At 45.7% G+C, this 17,908-nt stretch overlaps 1 protein-coding gene across 3 annotated transcripts in view; it reads right to left on the minus strand.

Annotated features, from left to right (window-relative positions):
* Window positions 1-17,908, minus strand: part of UBE4B (ubiquitination factor E4B) — a 97,258-nt gene that overhangs the window by 16,625 nt on the left and 62,725 nt on the right. For all 3 annotated transcript variants that reach the window (XM_080921589.1, XM_080921588.1, XM_080921587.1), the window contains 10 exons: window positions 17,501-17,557; window positions 16,433-16,549; window positions 16,246-16,344; window positions 15,406-15,519; window positions 13,887-14,085; window positions 11,892-12,030; window positions 7,683-7,782; window positions 6,288-6,415; window positions 5,471-5,569; window positions 2,637-2,872 (listed from right to left, as the gene is read on the minus strand). In XM_080921589.1, the coding sequence (XP_080777715.1) occupies window positions 2,637-2,872; window positions 5,471-5,569; window positions 6,288-6,415; window positions 7,683-7,782; window positions 11,892-12,030; window positions 13,887-14,085; window positions 15,406-15,519; window positions 16,246-16,344; window positions 16,433-16,549; window positions 17,501-17,557 (1,288 nt within the window). The remainder of the gene's footprint in view (window positions 1-2,636; window positions 2,873-5,470; window positions 5,570-6,287; window positions 6,416-7,682; window positions 7,783-11,891; window positions 12,031-13,886; window positions 14,086-15,405; window positions 15,520-16,245; window positions 16,345-16,432; window positions 16,550-17,500; window positions 17,558-17,908) is intronic.

Raw genomic sequence — 17,908 nt, forward strand, 5'->3', positions numbered from 1 at the left:
AGGCCAGCACAGCTACACTGTCATATAAGGCTGCCCTGCTCTGGGCTGCAACCTGGACACACCCCAGCTAAGCCAGTAGTGTTAGCCCAGTGCCCAATGGTACCCCTATCCCCATGTTTTTGCTTTATTTGGTCCTAATTGTCCCTCAAAGTCATGCTCAGAATCTGATCCCCAAGTCCTTAAATGGACTTGACTCCTGCTAATCTCGTAGTAAGTCCTGAAACTCACTGTGTGTATCAGGCTGGCCTCGATCTTAGAGACAGATCCTCCCGACTCAGCCTCCTGACCCCAGGGACTAAAGATGGGCACCACCGTGCCCAGCATGAACAAGGCTTCCTGCTGCCATCTTCCAGGTTCACCTCACTGCCTTCTTTTCCGTCCTTCCTCGGCTGAGATCGCCTGATGCTCACATCTGCATCCCTCCTGAAGAGCCCGACCCAGACCACCTTTCACGAAGTAGCCCATTTTCTCCCATATCTACTGTCCCCAACTCTTCCATGAGGGACTTTGGTGTCCTCCCATAGCAGACCCCACACAAACATCTGCTGAATTAGTGATAGAGTCTGCCCCGCCTCCTGCCCCTGTGCAGCCAGTCAGCTCTGGGGAAGAAGGAGCCTGGAAAAAAGGCAGCCATAGCCTTCCTAGCCTCAGAATTCTTCCTGAGGAAGACTGTTAGGATTCATCAAAAAGCCTCTTATTTTGAAGTCTAATTTTATTTTTGAAACAAGATTGTGCATTAGTACCTCCCGTGCTCCATGGCCTGAGATATGTTGGTCCTGCAGCTGACCTATCTTGGGGGCAGCCTACTGAGGGAAAGGATCTACAGGGCAGATCTTGGTGGGGTGGTGGGCAGGCCGTGGGAGACTGTGAGGCTTCTGCAGGATCAAAGCTCTAGTCCCCAGGAAAGAACAGCAGGCCGGTCAGGCACACTTGTGCTGGAGTCCGGCTGCTGGGCACCTGTCGCTCACTAGCCCTTAACCTTCGGCAAGCTTCCTGACCTTTCTAAGCTCAAGTTTCCTCATTTATAAAACGGAGGTATTTATAGTACCCATCTTTTCGACAGCTACTTGGATCAAGTGACCACAAGTGGCAACTATTATTAGGAAAGGTGTCATCTACCCATGACTATGGAGGGGCTCAGGCCAGAGGGCACAGTGCTCCATGACAGAAAGAAAGAGCAGAGGACACTCACCCACACGCCAGTGCTCACACGCTTGCTCTCTCTCTCTCTCTCTCTCACACACACACACACACACACACACACACACTTTTCATGAAGCTACAATAACAGGTCGGGGCCACCAACTGAATACCAATTACATTTAACAAAAATCTATTTTTTAAATAGTAATTCATACTTCCTGTGAAATGTACTTGGATTTTTCAATACATTTTTTGTTGTTGTTGTTTTTGAGATAGGGTCTAGGAATCCTTGATTAGCATGGAACTCCTTACATATACCAAGCTGGCTTCCAACCTGCAGTGTGTAATGAACCATACTGCTCCTGTTCTGAATACACACAAAGCATCATCTGTACCTAGGAGACCGGTGCACTAGTGGACTGGACTGTCTCCAAAGGAAGGATGTTATCAAAATATTCAAGACAGCAAGTGCTTACTTCAGACATAAGAGAGTCTAAGTAGGCAGAGGGAGAAACTTACCAGATATAACAAAGTGACAGTTGACAAAGGGAAAAAATGTAAGTAGGTAGGCAGATTCTGAGAGCCCTTTAGAAGGTGGGAGAAATGGCTAACACTGATCTGAACAGGCAGAGGGAAACTACTGTCCATGAACATTGGGAATCCTCACACAACTCCACACCCCAAACCGCCATCAACAGCAATGGGCTGCATTTTCTGTAGAGCTCAGTGACGTCTACTAAATGCCCAGACACTTGACAATGTGGCCTGAAAGTGCAGATTCTACAGAAGATGAGAAGACAGGGCGCATTCTGAGCAACTTTCACTAGCACAGTATTGTGCCTTTGTTAGCAGACAGAGAACCCAGTTCAAAAGCCAAATTTTGTTAAACAGTCAAAATGTGGAATACAGTCTGACTAGGAGAGGAGGCTTTCCTTAAAGCACCTTTTCCATGCTCTGTCATTTCCAAGTGTAAGGAGCACAGCAAACAGTACCCAGCAAATGTCAGGAGCTCAGTAAATGTGATAAACTAACAAATGTAGGAAGACTCCCAGAGGACCCCACAATACTCAGCTCGCTGGCTCTGGTGAAACCCAATAAACTTTTTTGCTATTGCTTTCCTTTTTGCCTCAAACTTGTTTCAGTAGTCAAGGATGTCAAACTTTCTATCGTTCCTACTTTTTGAAAACTTGACTACAGGATGGTGTCATGTATCAGACGCTATTAACTCAACAGCAAACGAACCAGGTTAACTACTCAGATAAAAACATCAGCATAAACGATCAGAAGCCCGCACAGCGGCCAGGGGAGAAGGCATGCGACCACTGGTGCTCCGAGCTGGGTAGTAAGTGATTTGCATAAGCGGATGTTGGAGCCTGGGTGGCCGGATTATTTATTTATCTGTTTGTGAATTTAGGTCACAGATTTAGACTTAAGTTCACTCTGAAACATCCTTGTCTCAAGTACATTACTACAAGGAACACTCCGAAACCTACCTGTATAGAACTTCATGAGGGAAGGTACCAGCAATTTGGTAGAGAGAGGATGGTTCTCAATCATCTCAAAAAACTTCTGAGTTCTCGGCTGAACAGAGGGGTTGGTCATAAACATGACCTCCACCAGCTTGGCCACTAGGTAAGGGTTTCGGATGTAGTTCTGGTTGCACAGCATCACGACAAGGAACATCACGATGTCCTGAGTGCAGGGCTCATAAAGCACCTGAGGAGAGTATCTGCAGAGCAAGAACACACAGTGAGCCGCTGGAACTGTGGCAGGGGAGGAGACAGATTCAGCAGAGGAAGGTAGCATGCCTTTTCGTGGTTCAAAATGATATGCACACTGGAACCACACAGACTTAAAGCAACCATGAGAGTTGACTAATATGCTTTAGAAAGAAAGCAAAGGACATAACTAGAACTTCACAAAAAGACCTTCACTATCCAAAAGTGAGGGGGGTTGTTTGTTTATTTTAAAAGATAGGACCTTTTAAATAGCTTCAACAGGCCTCAAATTCACTATATACCTTACACTGGCTTTGAACTTATCCTTTGCCTCTATTTCCTGAGGACTGGCTATTACAGGAATGCACAACCACGCCCAACTTTACAATGGGCAACCTGAGTTCCATCTCTAGAACCCAATTCTTAGCAGGAAAGAAACAATTCCCACAAATTGTCTTCTGACCTTCGTAGGAGCTCGGTAGCATTCAAGGACCCCATGCACACACACATTCATGTAATTAAAACATTTTTAGTCAGGCAATGACGGCACACACCTTTAATCCCACCACTCAGGAGGCACACACAGGTGGATCTCTGAGTTCGAGGCCAGCCTGGTCTACAGAGCAATGAGTTCCAGGACAGCCAGGTCTACACAGAAAAACCTAGCCTCAAACATTACACATTTCTGTAAATGAGTTCTCTCTCTGTATGTACACCTGCATGCCAGAAGAGGGCATCAGATCCTAGGATACATGGTGGTGAGCCACTGTATAGGTGCTGGGATTGACCTCCAGACCTCTAGAAGAGCAGACAGTGCTCTTAACTGTTGACTCATCTCTCCAGCCCCTGCCCCCAACTTAAAAAGTTCTAATTTCAAGAAATTAAAAAAAATTTTTAATTAATTTTTTTAATGTTATGGGCACACTGTAGCTATCTATCTTCAGACACACCAGAAGAGGGCACGGGATTCCCCATTACAGATGGTTGTGAGCCACCATGTGGTTGCTCAGAATTGAACTCAGGACAACTGGAAGAACAGTCAGTGATCTTAACCAATGAGCCATTTCTCCAGCTCCAGAAATTAAAAATTTTAAGTGAGTGTCTTTATATTAGTGTGCTTAGAATAATAAACGTTTAAACATGATTATTTAAATTCTAACACTAGGTTTACTCAGCAGTTGAACTTTAGTCGCCTTTAAATTTGCCATTCCTGCAGCACCAGGGAGAGCAGGCCCTGCATCTCACCTGGTCTTCACAGCAGAGCTGGCCCTGGTGGCAGTGGTGTAGGTGAGCTGGCTCTGGAGAGGTCGTCCCACCCCTTGGTGGCTGCAGCACTCAAGAGGGCCCCTACCACCTGGCCTTCACAGCCCAGTACAGCTTGGCTGTGGCGGCACGGATGCAAGAGAGCTGCAGGCTAGCAGGCTAACCATCCAAATCATTCACCGTCCAAACCCATGTGGAGTTAGCCCCCCCCCAATGTCTACCTATCTATGAAGTGCTGGAGCAGGAACGGGCTGGTTCTATGGCACAGGGCAAGAACATTTGCAAGGCAAGTAAGGGCAAAGTTATAGTGTGCGGCACAGTGCAGTGTCTACGAGGAGATGTTTTTATGTTTTCATTTTCTATTTTCTTTGGAAAGGAGGTTGCAAGGATGGAGGGAGGATAAGAGGGGGCAGAGAAATGAGTGGGAATGGCGTGTATGATGTGAAATTCAGAAACAATCAATAAAAATGGGAAAAAAATTCTTGCTATCCAAAAATTTACATTATCATTACTGACTGGGCCAGCATGGAGACAGCTCTTCTGTTCTTTTGCTGCCTGAGGGAGTCTCACTACACCAGGCTGGCCAGGATCTCACAATCCTCCTGCCTGAGCTTCCAGGTGCTGTGGTTACAGGTGTGCGCCACCATGCTCAGCTGGAGCAGCTTTTGTAATATAACACAGGCTTGCTTTGTTTAACGTTGGATGTGTGCTATTGCTGATCTATGCTGCTTTTTCGTTTGAAACCAGACTTTACACACATCCCTCTGCCAACCAGTACCGTTCCCATGAGTTCCCATGATATGGTGATGAGGAATCACTGCTCACAGTTCCAGAAGGAAAAGTGAAGAGCTTTGTTTTCAGTGCAACTGGGGATTGACTCCAGGACTCTTTACATGTTGGGCAGCTGAACTGAGGGGTCCCACTGAGAGGCCAGCGAAGGCTGAAGCCCCAGAGATGAGTACTTTGGGAAAACAAAAATCCAAATAAAAATCCTAACTCCTCCCAAATGTAAGACAAGATGAAACCAGTTCTTTATGCTTCTCCAGACTTACAAATGGACACATTTTTTTTTTTGGTTCACACAGCTGCAGGTATTTTTGGTTTTAGACATTTCCGGGGGCATTTCTCAGGAACATGTTCAATTATCAAACACTCCATTCAGGTTTCACACAGAACTTGCCACCCACATCCCGCTTTTGTCCTGGAGATGGTACTGGAACTGGCTGCTGCTGAACAGGGTTTATTTCTCCAATTTCTGAGCAGCATTCAGGTAAATAGTTATACATCAGACTTAAATGAGCACCACGCACATAAGCAAAACACCATACAGCATGTGAAGTACTTACTGGACAATAAAAAATAAAAATTCAGCAACATCTTCTACATAAAACTCAGGCAATGCTGCAAATACCTTGGGGACTTCTGAATTTAAAGGCAGTGTTACGCTGCAGAAAAGAAAAGAAAGCACAAACTTACAAATGACGTCATGGCACGTTGATTACTGAGGAGCTGTGACTTGTAAATACCCCATTTGGAAAGAGCAGCCCTTACTGTGTAACACACTTGTGTAAGATGTACATGGGCAAACAACTGTGACCTTTAGTTGTGCAGAAAGGATGAGGGGATTTGGATGTGCTTGGGTGTTTGCCTCATCTTGATTTCTTGCTAGACTTAAGGCAGTAATTAAAATGGGAAAGAAACCCAAAGGTCATATTTGGTCACCTCAAGTAACTCATACCCGGTGGTCAGAGCCAGCACATCTTCTATATAAGCTTTCCCAGTCTTTCAGGGACACAGGCCAACATCACCAATTCCTGTGACCTAAGAGTTTCACAGCAGACCTAAGTGACTTCAACAGCAGCAACTGCCAATGTCCTCAGCTCTGCCAGACTTGGTGCTTAGGTGGCCCAGGAGCCTGTTATCACTAGCACTTTGCTTCCAACTTACAAATTTCCTTTTCTAGACACCCAATGTTATAGCAAAGTTTTAAAAACGACAGTCCTTAAAAACACATGGGGAAACTCAGCTTCCTGTGCACTTACATATTACTAGACTCTGACAAATGAAACACACATTGAGAGGGCAAGGATCTGGCTTTAGCTATGACTGAAGAGCAGTTAAGACAACACAGTGAAGACAAGGCAGAGAAAAGAGCACACTCACTCAGGATATGCAGGGTCCAGGATGCGCAGCATCAGTTGAATGAGAAGGCCATAAAAATTCAGACATCTTCTTAGGAAGCTCTCGTCAAGTAAGCCAGCATCAGCACAGGCCTTGCACCGTACCAGTTTCTGTGAAGTAGATGCGCCCCCACCCCTAAATTAGTGCAATGCCAAGGCCCTTCAGCATGAGTAGGTGGGGAGGGGCAGGAGATGAGAAATCTAGGCTCTTGTGTCTCTGACTATCCTCAGCACACTGGTGGTGTGTCAGTCTTTCTGATTTCTGAACAAAGACAACAGGAAGATATGTCGTGCAAACCACCGAGCAGTGGCCAGTAGGCGGCGCTGGACATCAGTCACTGTCACCATCGCTCAGGAACTTGAATAACTAGTGGGAAAGCCAGACAGGTTGTATCTGAATTTCAGTACCGCCACTTCTGAGCTACCCTCAAGCACAGTGTTTGCCAACTAGGCTGCAACACCTCAGAGGACCTGCCAGAGGAGAGACACACAGATGCTACATCGTGGTAAGTGGATGTTTAGCTTACTACAGACCCCTTGAGTCACAACTATGGAATATAAAGGAGGCTACAGATCTGAAAGAAAAGTTCTGTGTACTCTGCATCCCGTCATTCAGTTAAGACAGGGTCTCATTCTGTAGCTCAGGGTGGCCTTACAAACCATAGCCATGCCTCTGACTTGGCCTGGTTGCAGTGCTGGGGTTACACGTACCATGCCAAGCTCCATTTTTTATCTCAGTAGCACTCTGGACTATTAGCAAAAGAAATCCTGAAAATGTAGCTTGTCACAGAAATCAGAGACACTTTTCTCTATAATCACACTAATTGAGAGAACCCATGAGCAGCTAACATTCAGCGTGATACTCTGAACATAAACACAGAAAATGCACACGTTTCTGTTTTCCTGAGCAAGATTTTTAGCTGAGCTTTACCAGCAGAGATGTTTCCATCTGTTCTATGGAACAGATCATTTTCAATTAGACATAAAGAACAAGGGGGCAGGTGAAGTAGATTCTTCTACAACCACAATGCGCTATGTCAACTGCCGTGATATCATGCAGTTGCGTGTCCTGTGTGGTTAAGTGTGGCAGGGAAAAGAGGTCTTGACAAGGTCAGGGAGGGGTGGGGAGGTTACACTGAGGTTGAGAACACTTACTAATGATTCAATGCACATGCACATGTATGGTCTCTGCTGAGATTTAAATTATTAGATACAGAAATATTCAAGGTATCAACAAGTTTTAAATAGTCCCGTGTTACCTTGAGAGAAGGAACCAAGAAACAACAAGAAGACGTGTGTGCTCCTGCACAGTGCTTATTCGGTGAGGAGATTATTATTATGAAGCCTGGCCATAATAATGCCAATCAGCTCTACAAACCTTAAGCTGAGTTTTACAGCGCTTCAGCATTTCGCGGTGTCTGGTAGCCAGTGGGGAATCTTTCCACTGGCTTTCATTATTTTTCAAATCTTCCACGGTTCTGAAATTAACAAAACAAACAAAACATCCTAAGGATCAAATGAAAGAAAACACCCAGGTCTGTCTTATCTCAGATTCTCAACAAGACTGTTTTACACTTAAGTACTTTGCATATTTGTATGTACATATGTTTGTTTGTTTGTTTGTTTTTACAAGGCAGAAGTTTCTCTGTATACCTTGGCTGTTCTGAAACTCAACCTGTAGACCAGGCTGTCCTTAAACCCTGAGATTTGCCTGCCTCTGCCTTCCAAGCACAAGTATTGATATCAGTGCCACCAGCACCTGGCCTCACACTTAGATATTTTAAAAACAAAGCATATTGGCCAGGCATTGAGGTGCATGTCTACACAGATAGTTCCAAGGTGAGAACTTTTTCAAAACAATAAAGTAAAACCCAGAACACATCCCAGTACAGTAAGTTCCGGTTTAACTGGCAGCATTTTTCCTTCCAGTTGCTCATAAAATTGTGTGTGTGTGTGTGTGTGTGTGTGTGTGTGTGTGTGTGTGTGTTATAGGTTTGAGACAAGCTTTCTCTATGCAGCCCTGGCTGTCCTAGAACTCAATCTGTAAAACTGGCCTAACACTCAGACAGCCTCTGACTCCCAAGTGCTAGGATTAAAGGTGAACACCACCACTGCATGGTTGATGTGTCTTAAAGAATGTTCTTCACAGCATGTGGGCGGCAGGTACAGGCAGATCTTTGTGCATTCAAGGCAATTAGTCTAGGTAGTGAGTTCCAGGCCAGACCCACACAATGAGAAACATCCATGCCCCCATCTCCCCTCCCTCTGGAAGCACAATCATCGTTGCTGTTTCCCGCTGTTCTGGGGTTAGAAAGAACTTGTTTGTACAACTTCCAAGCTCTTTTGCCAGTGGTACTTCCTCTGTCCCTAGCACCCCCCCCCCCATGCTGGGTGCTCTTCTCCGTGGCTTGCAGGTTCCCAGAGAGGTGACTGCTCAGACACCTATTGCGGAGGGCTGTGCTAATATGATGCCTATTTTAAACGCCTGCTTACTTCCCAGGGGTCCACAATTTTCTCATGATACTGTGTGGAAAATCAGAGCCTGCTGAATGCCTGAACATCAGACTCCCTGACTCTGTTGCGGTCAGTCACTTTTTTAGATCTAGACAGAGAGGATTGTCACAGAGGCAGAACAGCTTCCAAAAGTATGACGGCAGGGCAGTGGCTCCACTACTAAACTGAAGCCATGTTCTCTGGTAAGTCAGGTCTAACTGAGAACCCTTTCCAGCTATTCTAAAAAATTTAAAATGCCCACACTTCCTTTCCTACTTATCTCAGAAAAACTGGGTCCTCTGGTCTAGTACTGGAAAATGAGAATTACAGGCAAAATAATGGCTTTTTAAAAGATCCACATCCAGGGACTGAAGCACTATCTCAACAGTCAAGAACAACTGATACTCCAGTAAAGGACAGAAGTTCAGTTCCCACCACCTGCATAGTGGCTCACAGCCATCTCCAACTCCAGTCTCGGGGGATCTGACACCCTCTTCTGACCTCCAAGGGCACCAATGGCAAACAGACATACAAGCAGGCAAAACACTCATATACATAAAATAAATAAATCTAAGTAAATATATAGACATCATTCCCTAATCCTAAGACGAAACCTGAAATACTTGGCTGTGGTGGTTAGGGAACTTCAACTGAGAAAATCTCTTAGACCGGCCTGCAGGCAAGCTTGTGAGCATTTTCTTTACTGATGATTGATATGTGAGGGCCTAGTCTACTGTGGTGGTTCAGTTCTGTAACAAAGCAAACCAAGGAAGCCATGGGAGCAAGCCAGTAAAGACTGTTCCTCCATAGCTTCTCCTTTGGTTCCCACCTCCACATTACTGCCCTGATGTCCCAGCCTGGAGGGCTCTACTGTGTAAGTGAACAAACCATTGCTTCTAAGTTGTTGCTGCTCATGGTGTTTATCAATGACCACACGGCAAAAGGGGCTTTGTTGCTATAAGGTTTTCCTAGATTACAAGGCTTGCCCAAGGTTAACATGAAGGTCTTTCTAGAGAAATATTGGGTAGGACAATTAGTTCAGATCTGGAGATACCGACTTGAAAATGAGGTAAAGGTATCATGAAGCAAGAGAATAAGAAGCTTCCAGATGCTGAAAAAGTGAGTTAACGCTCTCCTCAGAGTCTCTACAAGGGATGCAACCTTGATTCTAGAACTTCTGACTCACAGAGCATGAAAACACACTGGTGTTGTAAGTAACTTTGGCGAGGCCTAAGGAAGCAAATACAGTGACTTACACGGTATGGATGCCATACATAGAAACAGGCACTGGACCTGGCCTAGTGAAGATCCGGTTATTGTTTGGGGATAGAATGCTAGCAGCCCTCGGCTGAGTGGCCCCTCAGCATGAGGATAAAGCACTTGCCTCTAACAAGGCTGGAGGAAGATAGGGAAAGAAACAAGACAGCCTCAAGGTTGTGAAAGAAGGCAGTGAACCATGAACCTCTAAGACACAGAACAATCTACCACAACCAACACACAACACAGGCTAATTCTATATAACCTTCCAGGGCTTCCAATCTGGAAGTCAGGACAAGGGCCAGGACTCAAATGGCTCAAAAGTCTGGGGAACTGTGATAGTGCCATGGACCCATACCTTTAAATCTAAGGCACCTTGTTGGCAGAGGCAGCTCCTGTAATGACCTTTCAGCGTGTGTAAAGAGCATTGCCCTGAGTCCTACTGTGCCACCCTTGAGCACCTCTAGAACCACAAAGTCAGAGCAGAACTGCCTTGGGGAGATTACAAAGTCACATGTAGGAGGAGCAACGTCTGTCCCATTAGCTCTATACTATGGGTCAGGATCCCAATTCTAGGTGCCAGCTGTGTTCAGAGGTAAGAAGACTAAGACAGGGGTACAGAGGCCTTCTACGTCCTGCCAGGGCTGTGAGCTAAGAGTATGAGCAAGCTCTAACTCCAGATGCTCTCATCTCTGGCTCCATTGTTACAGCTCTCCCTCCACATCCATCCCTTTCCCTCCTTACAAAGCCCTGTGACAGCAATGGCCCCTTCCAGATGATCCAGGGCAATCTCATTGATCATGTCTGCCAAATCACTTAAGGTGACATTCACAAGTTCTAGGGTCTAGGATGTGAACACCTTTATCCCAGTACTCAGGAGGCAGAGGCAGGTAGATCTCAGAGTTTATATACAGGCTGGGCAACATAGGGAGTTCCAGGATAGTCAGGACTACATACTGAGACCCTGAGACAAAAGCACAGTCTGTGTGTGTGTGTGTGTGTGTGTGTGTGTGTGTGTCTCACTCAAACTCTCTCTCTCTCTCACACACACACACACACAGTGAGAAAAACTGAGCTTTTCCTAGGACCAAGCAACTGGCGTAACATCAGATGAAACCAGCAAGTGTCTAGCCCATAGGGCTACACAGTGAGACCCAGTGTCCAAAGGGAATTGGGAAGATATCACACATTTCAGCTGGTCTGAAAACAAACAAATGGAAGAATCTGGAGTCCACGTTAGCACACACGAGCATAGTTACAGATATTCAATATGACAGTTTCTCTGACAGCCAAACTAGACCAAAGGGAAGGGGTCTGGGACGGCCTGTCCAGCAAATGTCTGCTGCCATGAGATGCTTGTTTGCTTGGAGAACCTGACCATCCAGACATGCTTGGGTTAGAAATAGCAACGGTGCTAAAGAATTGATGATTGGCAAGTGAGGCTACAAGCCAGCCTTTGGGCCCCTCAGTCACCAACAACAGGCCAAAGTCGAATTACTTGTTTCCCTTAATTATCACAGAAAACAAGGTTGACAGTCCAGAGTGAGATGGGTACACCTAGCAGGCCGGCAGCCTTCACAGTGGTCATTCTCCCAGCCGTGGGAACAGACTTTAGTAACCACATAGAGGAAAGAACCAAGGGCTCAGAGAGCAAGCCCTGGATCACTTTATCACCTAAAGAAAACTAACAAAGCTGGCAAATGAGCGGCACGACACGGGAGCAGCAGCAGGCAGCACCCTCAGTGCACACAGCTGCTCTCAGATACACTGACCACAGCCCACTCCTCGTGCCAACAGCAGCACGCCAGCACGCCAAAACAGGGACCAGGACACGTACCTATTGAGCTCACGGATGGCTCGGAGTCGGCGAATGTAACGACGACAGCTAGGCAGAATAGAGAGGTGGTGAGCGTGCAGGGTGAGAAAGAAGCATTCCGTAGGGAATTTTGGCTCAGAAAATGGAGGCTGATCTCCATCTATAAAGAAAAACATACAAACATGAATCCTTCAGTGAAATCAGTTACAAACCTTAAGGAAAAGTTCAATTCTGAAGGAAAATAGGTTAAGAATATTTGTGTGCATGTGTGTGTGTGTATGTGTGGACATGGTGTGCATGTATTAGGCTCCAGCTTGTACCTCTATACACCTCATTTTTGAGACTGGGCATCTCACTGAACACACATCACCAGGTTGGGAATGAACGAAGGTCATCCTGTCTCCCTCCCTCCAGTGCTGGGCTGACAGATGTGCCTCACAGCGCTTTCCTGACCATGTGAGCCATCTCCCCGGCCAGAAAATTTTATTTTGTGTTGTGTTTTGAGACAGGGTCTTCTCTATGGAATTCTGGCTGTCCTGTAACTCAGAGATCTGCCGACTTTGCTTCTCAATGCTGGAATTAAAGCAGACACCACTAAGCCCAGCCTCCAAGAATTTTTTTTTAAACTACAAACTTAGGTGATGTCGCAAAAGAAATCAATTCCTCACACTTTGGTTAATGTCTTGTATCCTCTTATCTGATTAAACATTGGCATAAACCAATCTTTTTATGTGTCTTCCTGATACATTCTATAAAACCATCTTTATCTTCCAAGCTGAACATAGTACTTCAATCTGAAATAATTAGGCCATACTAATAAATTATGACCATTTTCCTACATGCTTGTGTTTTTGATGTAGAAGAATTGTGTACAAGGCCATCATTGTTGTGAGTGGCGGCAGAAAGTGGAATCATGGAGGGACCATTACACAGCACTTTCTAATCAGCACGCAACTGGGCAACAGGGCAGAGTTCACACTTCACACTTGTGAATAAGGATGGTGGTCAGATCACTTCAAACACCTACCATTTTTTTTTGTGTTAGAACTTTCAAATAATCCCGTAATAGGAAATACACCTGAGCTGCCGTTGACCGGGGCTATGCTGCCGTGAAGGGCATCAGGCTGTTTCTCCTGTACAAATGCACCCTTAACCAGTGCAGGGCTGCAAGGGCACAGCCTGGCAGCTTAGGAGACAAGGCAGGGGGATTGCCTGAGTCTAGGAACTTGAAGCTAGCCTAGGCAACACAGGGAAGGAGTCCTCAACTCATAAGCTACTGCCACCCAGGCCACCAAGGCTCTAATAACTGTTCTTGGTGCCTCCTTCACCTAGCAACAGTATAACAATTTCTATTCAAGTGTTGCCAAATTTTACTTCAGAGTGATGAAATTAATTCTTAAAAAGCAGCCACTTCTTTCTTTTCTTGGTCTTGGAAGGCAGAGCTTGTTATATAGCCCACACTGACCTTGAACTCATAATTTTTCTATCTCTGTCTCCTGAGCACTAGGAATTACTTTTCTAGAAGGTATACATTTGATCACGGCATTTCCATTTTTAAGTAAGTAGAAATTAAATCTATTCTACACGTAAGACAAGCTTATTGTTATTACATCTTAAAATAGTCACAGTCTCAACTGTTAAAATACAACACAAAAATCTATATAATAAAAAGTTGCTGTTATTGGGCTGGAGAGATGGCTCAGTGATTAAGAGCACTGGCTACTCTTCCAGAGGTCCTCAGTTCAATTCCCAGCAACCACATGGTGGCTCACAACCATCTGATGCCTTCTTCTGGTGTGCAGGTGTACATGCAGATAAAGTACTCATGTACATGAAGTAAATAAATAATAAATCTTTTTAAAAGTTGGTGTTATTGTTTCTTCCTTCACTTTCACACCCATCTATTCTATGTGTTGAGTAATTCGAGGATGAATTTTTACTATGCTAATTTTAACTATGTCTCTCTCAGAGCCTTGCAGATGAGAGAGGGCATCGAGCAAGGACTGCATCACTCACAGAGCTCCGTCAGCCACTCATTCAGATCCTCCATCGTTGCGTTTATCCGTGTCTCATCGTTCGGGAGAGTGATCCGACATCTTGGGTGGAATATGTAAGTGGGGTCAACTGTTTCTAACTTGATTTTTGTACTTAGCTGCTGCAGGACCCAAAGGAGATTCAGCATAAACCCGTCTGTAGACACCAACCGGTCATCTGCCTGTGACATAAGCCGCAAAGCAATTGAAACCTTGTTAAGCACACATCTCACAAATTCAGCACAACTTTCTATGAAAGCACAATCAAATGTAACCAGGCCCTAACACCAGTGACAGGGCATGTGGTGAGCACTGTCAATGAGCTAGCAGACTCAGGGACCTCTGCACTAACCCCAGTCCATACAGTATAATTCGCATGTCAGACTGTAGACAGAGGATCAAGTCAGTAAGTAAAAACACAGTAACTGTAGCTTCCTTTTCCTTCTTATTTCTCAAGAACAATGCACTGTACTCTGCCCACATGAAAGCGTCCCCATTTTAAACACTGAGTCCTGTGTGAATAACAGAGGTTCAGTGACCACTATATACTACTCTAATGATTTACATGACAAAGGCTCACAGGTTAGCTGTCACTCTTAACCCCACTTAGCAATAAAGGAAACTGAGGCACAGAGAAGTATGGCCAACTAACAGACCACATGGAGTAAAAGCCAACTGTAAATGTGGCTCAACATATAACTGGAGACTTACGTAGAGCATGATAGAAGTTTTGCACATGACCTCTTTTGACTGCATGTTCTTGGCAGTTGGGTTATGGATGACACCAGGCTGTGTCAACGTCAACAGACTGGACATGCCAGGACACTAATGAGTGTCAAAAGACATTGCGATTTTGCTTTTCTCTATACTTTTATTCTTTTGCTTCTAAGACCTTATAATTACAAATAATCTACAATTTTAATTTTCCCACTGTTAAGATCAACTTTTGGTTCTTCCTCAGGTCTGCTTCCAACCCCACTCCCTGTCATTTTGTGTATGACACATGTCCCCTTCTGTGGAATCTACTACAGTGCTCATTAGTAAACCCTGGCCAGACTCAAGAGCATGGTTTCTTCTGTTACCTGCCATGTCCCCGGAGTCACAAAGACTCCATGTTTTGGGCTGGCAAAATAAAGGTGGCTCATTTCTAATACACTATCACCAAGAGAGCTCTTTTCTCAGCCTTGGAACAACCAGCTCTTCAGTCAAAGCTCTAATAAAAGTCTTCTCTGTGATCTGATCATGATCCGCCCCGTCCCGTCGTTCCAGCACTCTACAAACACTCCTGAATCCTTCACACTCCATCACCAACCACTACTGTCGGGATGCCGTGCTTGCATGACACCCCTGACCAAGACCTCGGGCTGCACAAATGCAGGGTGCTTGCCTGTCTTATCCAGGCTGCCTTCCCAATCCCCAGAACACCGCCTGGGAGTGCTGAGTTGAGTCTGCACTGGAGAAACAGGTTTAATGAGGAACTGAAAGCACTTGGGGACTCCTACCTGCATCTGGGCTTTCTTCATATTGGCATTGACAACGGCCGCCATGTAGCTGAGAGCTGCTTCACGAGTTTCGCCGTTTAACAAAATACTATGTAGAATCTTGAAAAGCTCTTGCTAAATTATTTTTCAAAAAGAAAAAACAACTGATTTCTTTTTTACTTTAAGAAGATTCCCACTCCCTACCTTCCTCTCCCACCATGTCCGCTCCTTGTAGGGCGCCCAAGAACAGTCAACAAATAGGGGAGAAGGAGGGGGAAGGGGGGCACCCATAATAGGAAGAATGTTGAGTAGTCAGTGTTAACAAACAGCCTTTGCCTCCCTTGCATGACCAGTGTGGCCTCGATTAGCCAGGCACTGTACTTTTACAATTTAGAACGGAAGAAATAAGCTGGACAGAGCATGGCCACCAGGCAGGCACGTCAGCCCCGGCCCAGGTCTGCTCTGTTCCTCTACAAAGTCTGGTTCTCACTGTTTCTCGGCACTTTCTTCATTAAGGCAAGAACCACCACTGCTTAGCTAACCGGGAAATCACACTGGACGGCCTACCTCACAGAACATACATAAAGTCTCTTTCACTTGGGCATGACACTCTCAGAGAAGTGGCACAGCCAGGTTTTAGCCACTGGGAGACATCTTGACTGGTACCTCAGGGGCTAGCTAGGCTTGCATTTCGACACTGCACAGCAGCAGCAACAAGTGCTAAAGGCATTGGGGTTGGGGTCAACACAGAGCGCCTTGTTTGTAACTGTCCGTCTCCTGTGGCAGAGGTGACCTGGGATCCCTGGACATATAAACAGGCCCTTCTTCCCTAGGGAGGCCTTCTCTCCTCTGAACACCTACCCGTCCCAGCTCCAGGTAATGCTGCAGTGACTGGCTGACCACGCGAGTGTTCTCCAGGGTAATGGCAGGCCCTGAGAAGTATTTCTCAACCACCTTTGCCTGAGAGAGAAGGGGAAACATGCAATCAGAAAGAGCACAGTGAGCTTCGAGCAGAGCCGAGCAGAGCGGCTGCCTGGTGTGTACTTACATCGTCCTCTGCGAAGACTGAGAAGCTAAAGAAGGCCCCTAAGTAGGAGAGTCTCTGCAGCTCCCGCCCAGAACCAGGGCTTAAGGACTTCGGCAACCACAGGGGTAGAGAGGCGACCTAGACACAGCACAGAGGGACCAGTTAAGCTACTGAGCAAGGCAGCTGGCACGGGACGGGCTCAGAGTGCCCAGCAATCAGCTACACAGGTGGGTCTAGCCACCGGCGCTTGAAAACACAAGCATAAACAGGTCGGGTTTCCAGTGAATACTTCTGACCTCCGACAGAGGGTACTCTTCAACTTACATATTTTTATAAGATTCATGTTGCAATTTTTATTTATTCTTTCAGAAGTGTGTATGTGTGTGTGTGTGTGTGTGTGTGTGTGTGTGTGTGTGTGTATGTATGGTCTGAAGTATTTCTATCCCACTGTCTTTTATTACTGTCTCCCTCCCACTAAGCCCCTTCTGCCCTCAGGCTGACCTACTCTCAGGTGCTGTGTGTAGCCTGCTCACTGAGCACAGACACTGACAGGAACGTGTGTAGGCTTCTGTTCCTTCAGCAAGGTCACTGTTATACCAGTACTATAGCAGAGGGGACACTGCGGAGGACTGTGACTCTTCCCAACCTCCAAAAATCTACAACAGGTCAGTGACATTTAAGAGACCCACTCTGATGCTACTCGAAGGCTCTGTTCATTGTCCCAAGGCACTTGCTCTTCTAGTTGTAGAGCACTTACTCTCCAACCCCCTAAAACATCAGACTTTGTGGCAACGTAACAGGAGGGCAACCCCACTCACATACAAATGTCTTTCAAGAGAAGTCTTAGGAGGATAGTACTTTAAAACTGGTCTCTGGGGCTGGAGAGATGGCTCAGCGGTTAGAGCACTGACTGCTCTTTCAGAGGTACTGAGTTCAATTCCCAGCAACCACGTGGTGGCTCACAACCATCTGTAATGGGATCTGATGTCCTCTTCTGGTGTGTCCGAAGACAGCTACAGTGCACTCGTATATAATAATAAATAAACCATTGACAGAGGCCATATAGAGGCTCGCCAGGCAGGCACTTACCAAATTGCACATAGGGTGTGTCTTCCCAAACTTGGTTTCACAGAGTTCACCTAGTGCCTAAAACAAGAAGGGAAAAAATTACTGCCATGTTTTCTGTCCCACACTGTGCCAAGTGTGACAGTAAGGGACAGCTTTGGACAAGCAAGAAAAAAATGCCTGGCAAAGCTCCCTGTGAGGTCATCAACCTTAATAGTTTTCCTACAAACAAACACTTGTGAACTGCAAACCAAACAAAAATAAGTAAACAACAAAACCAAACAGAAACAAAACAGCAACAATGTAGACGAGGAGAACACAAAGTACAGGCAGTGGACATTCACACCTCTGTCAAGGGACAAAGAGCCCTTTGGTGTCCCGCCTGGTGAATGGCTTTCCAAAGCATGAGTTTGCATTTCCGTCATTTCCCAA

Source organism: Micromys minutus (genome assembly GCF_963924665.1).
Source record: "Micromys minutus genome assembly, chromosome: 9".
Taxonomy (NCBI): domain Eukaryota; kingdom Metazoa; phylum Chordata; class Mammalia; order Rodentia; family Muridae; genus Micromys; species Micromys minutus.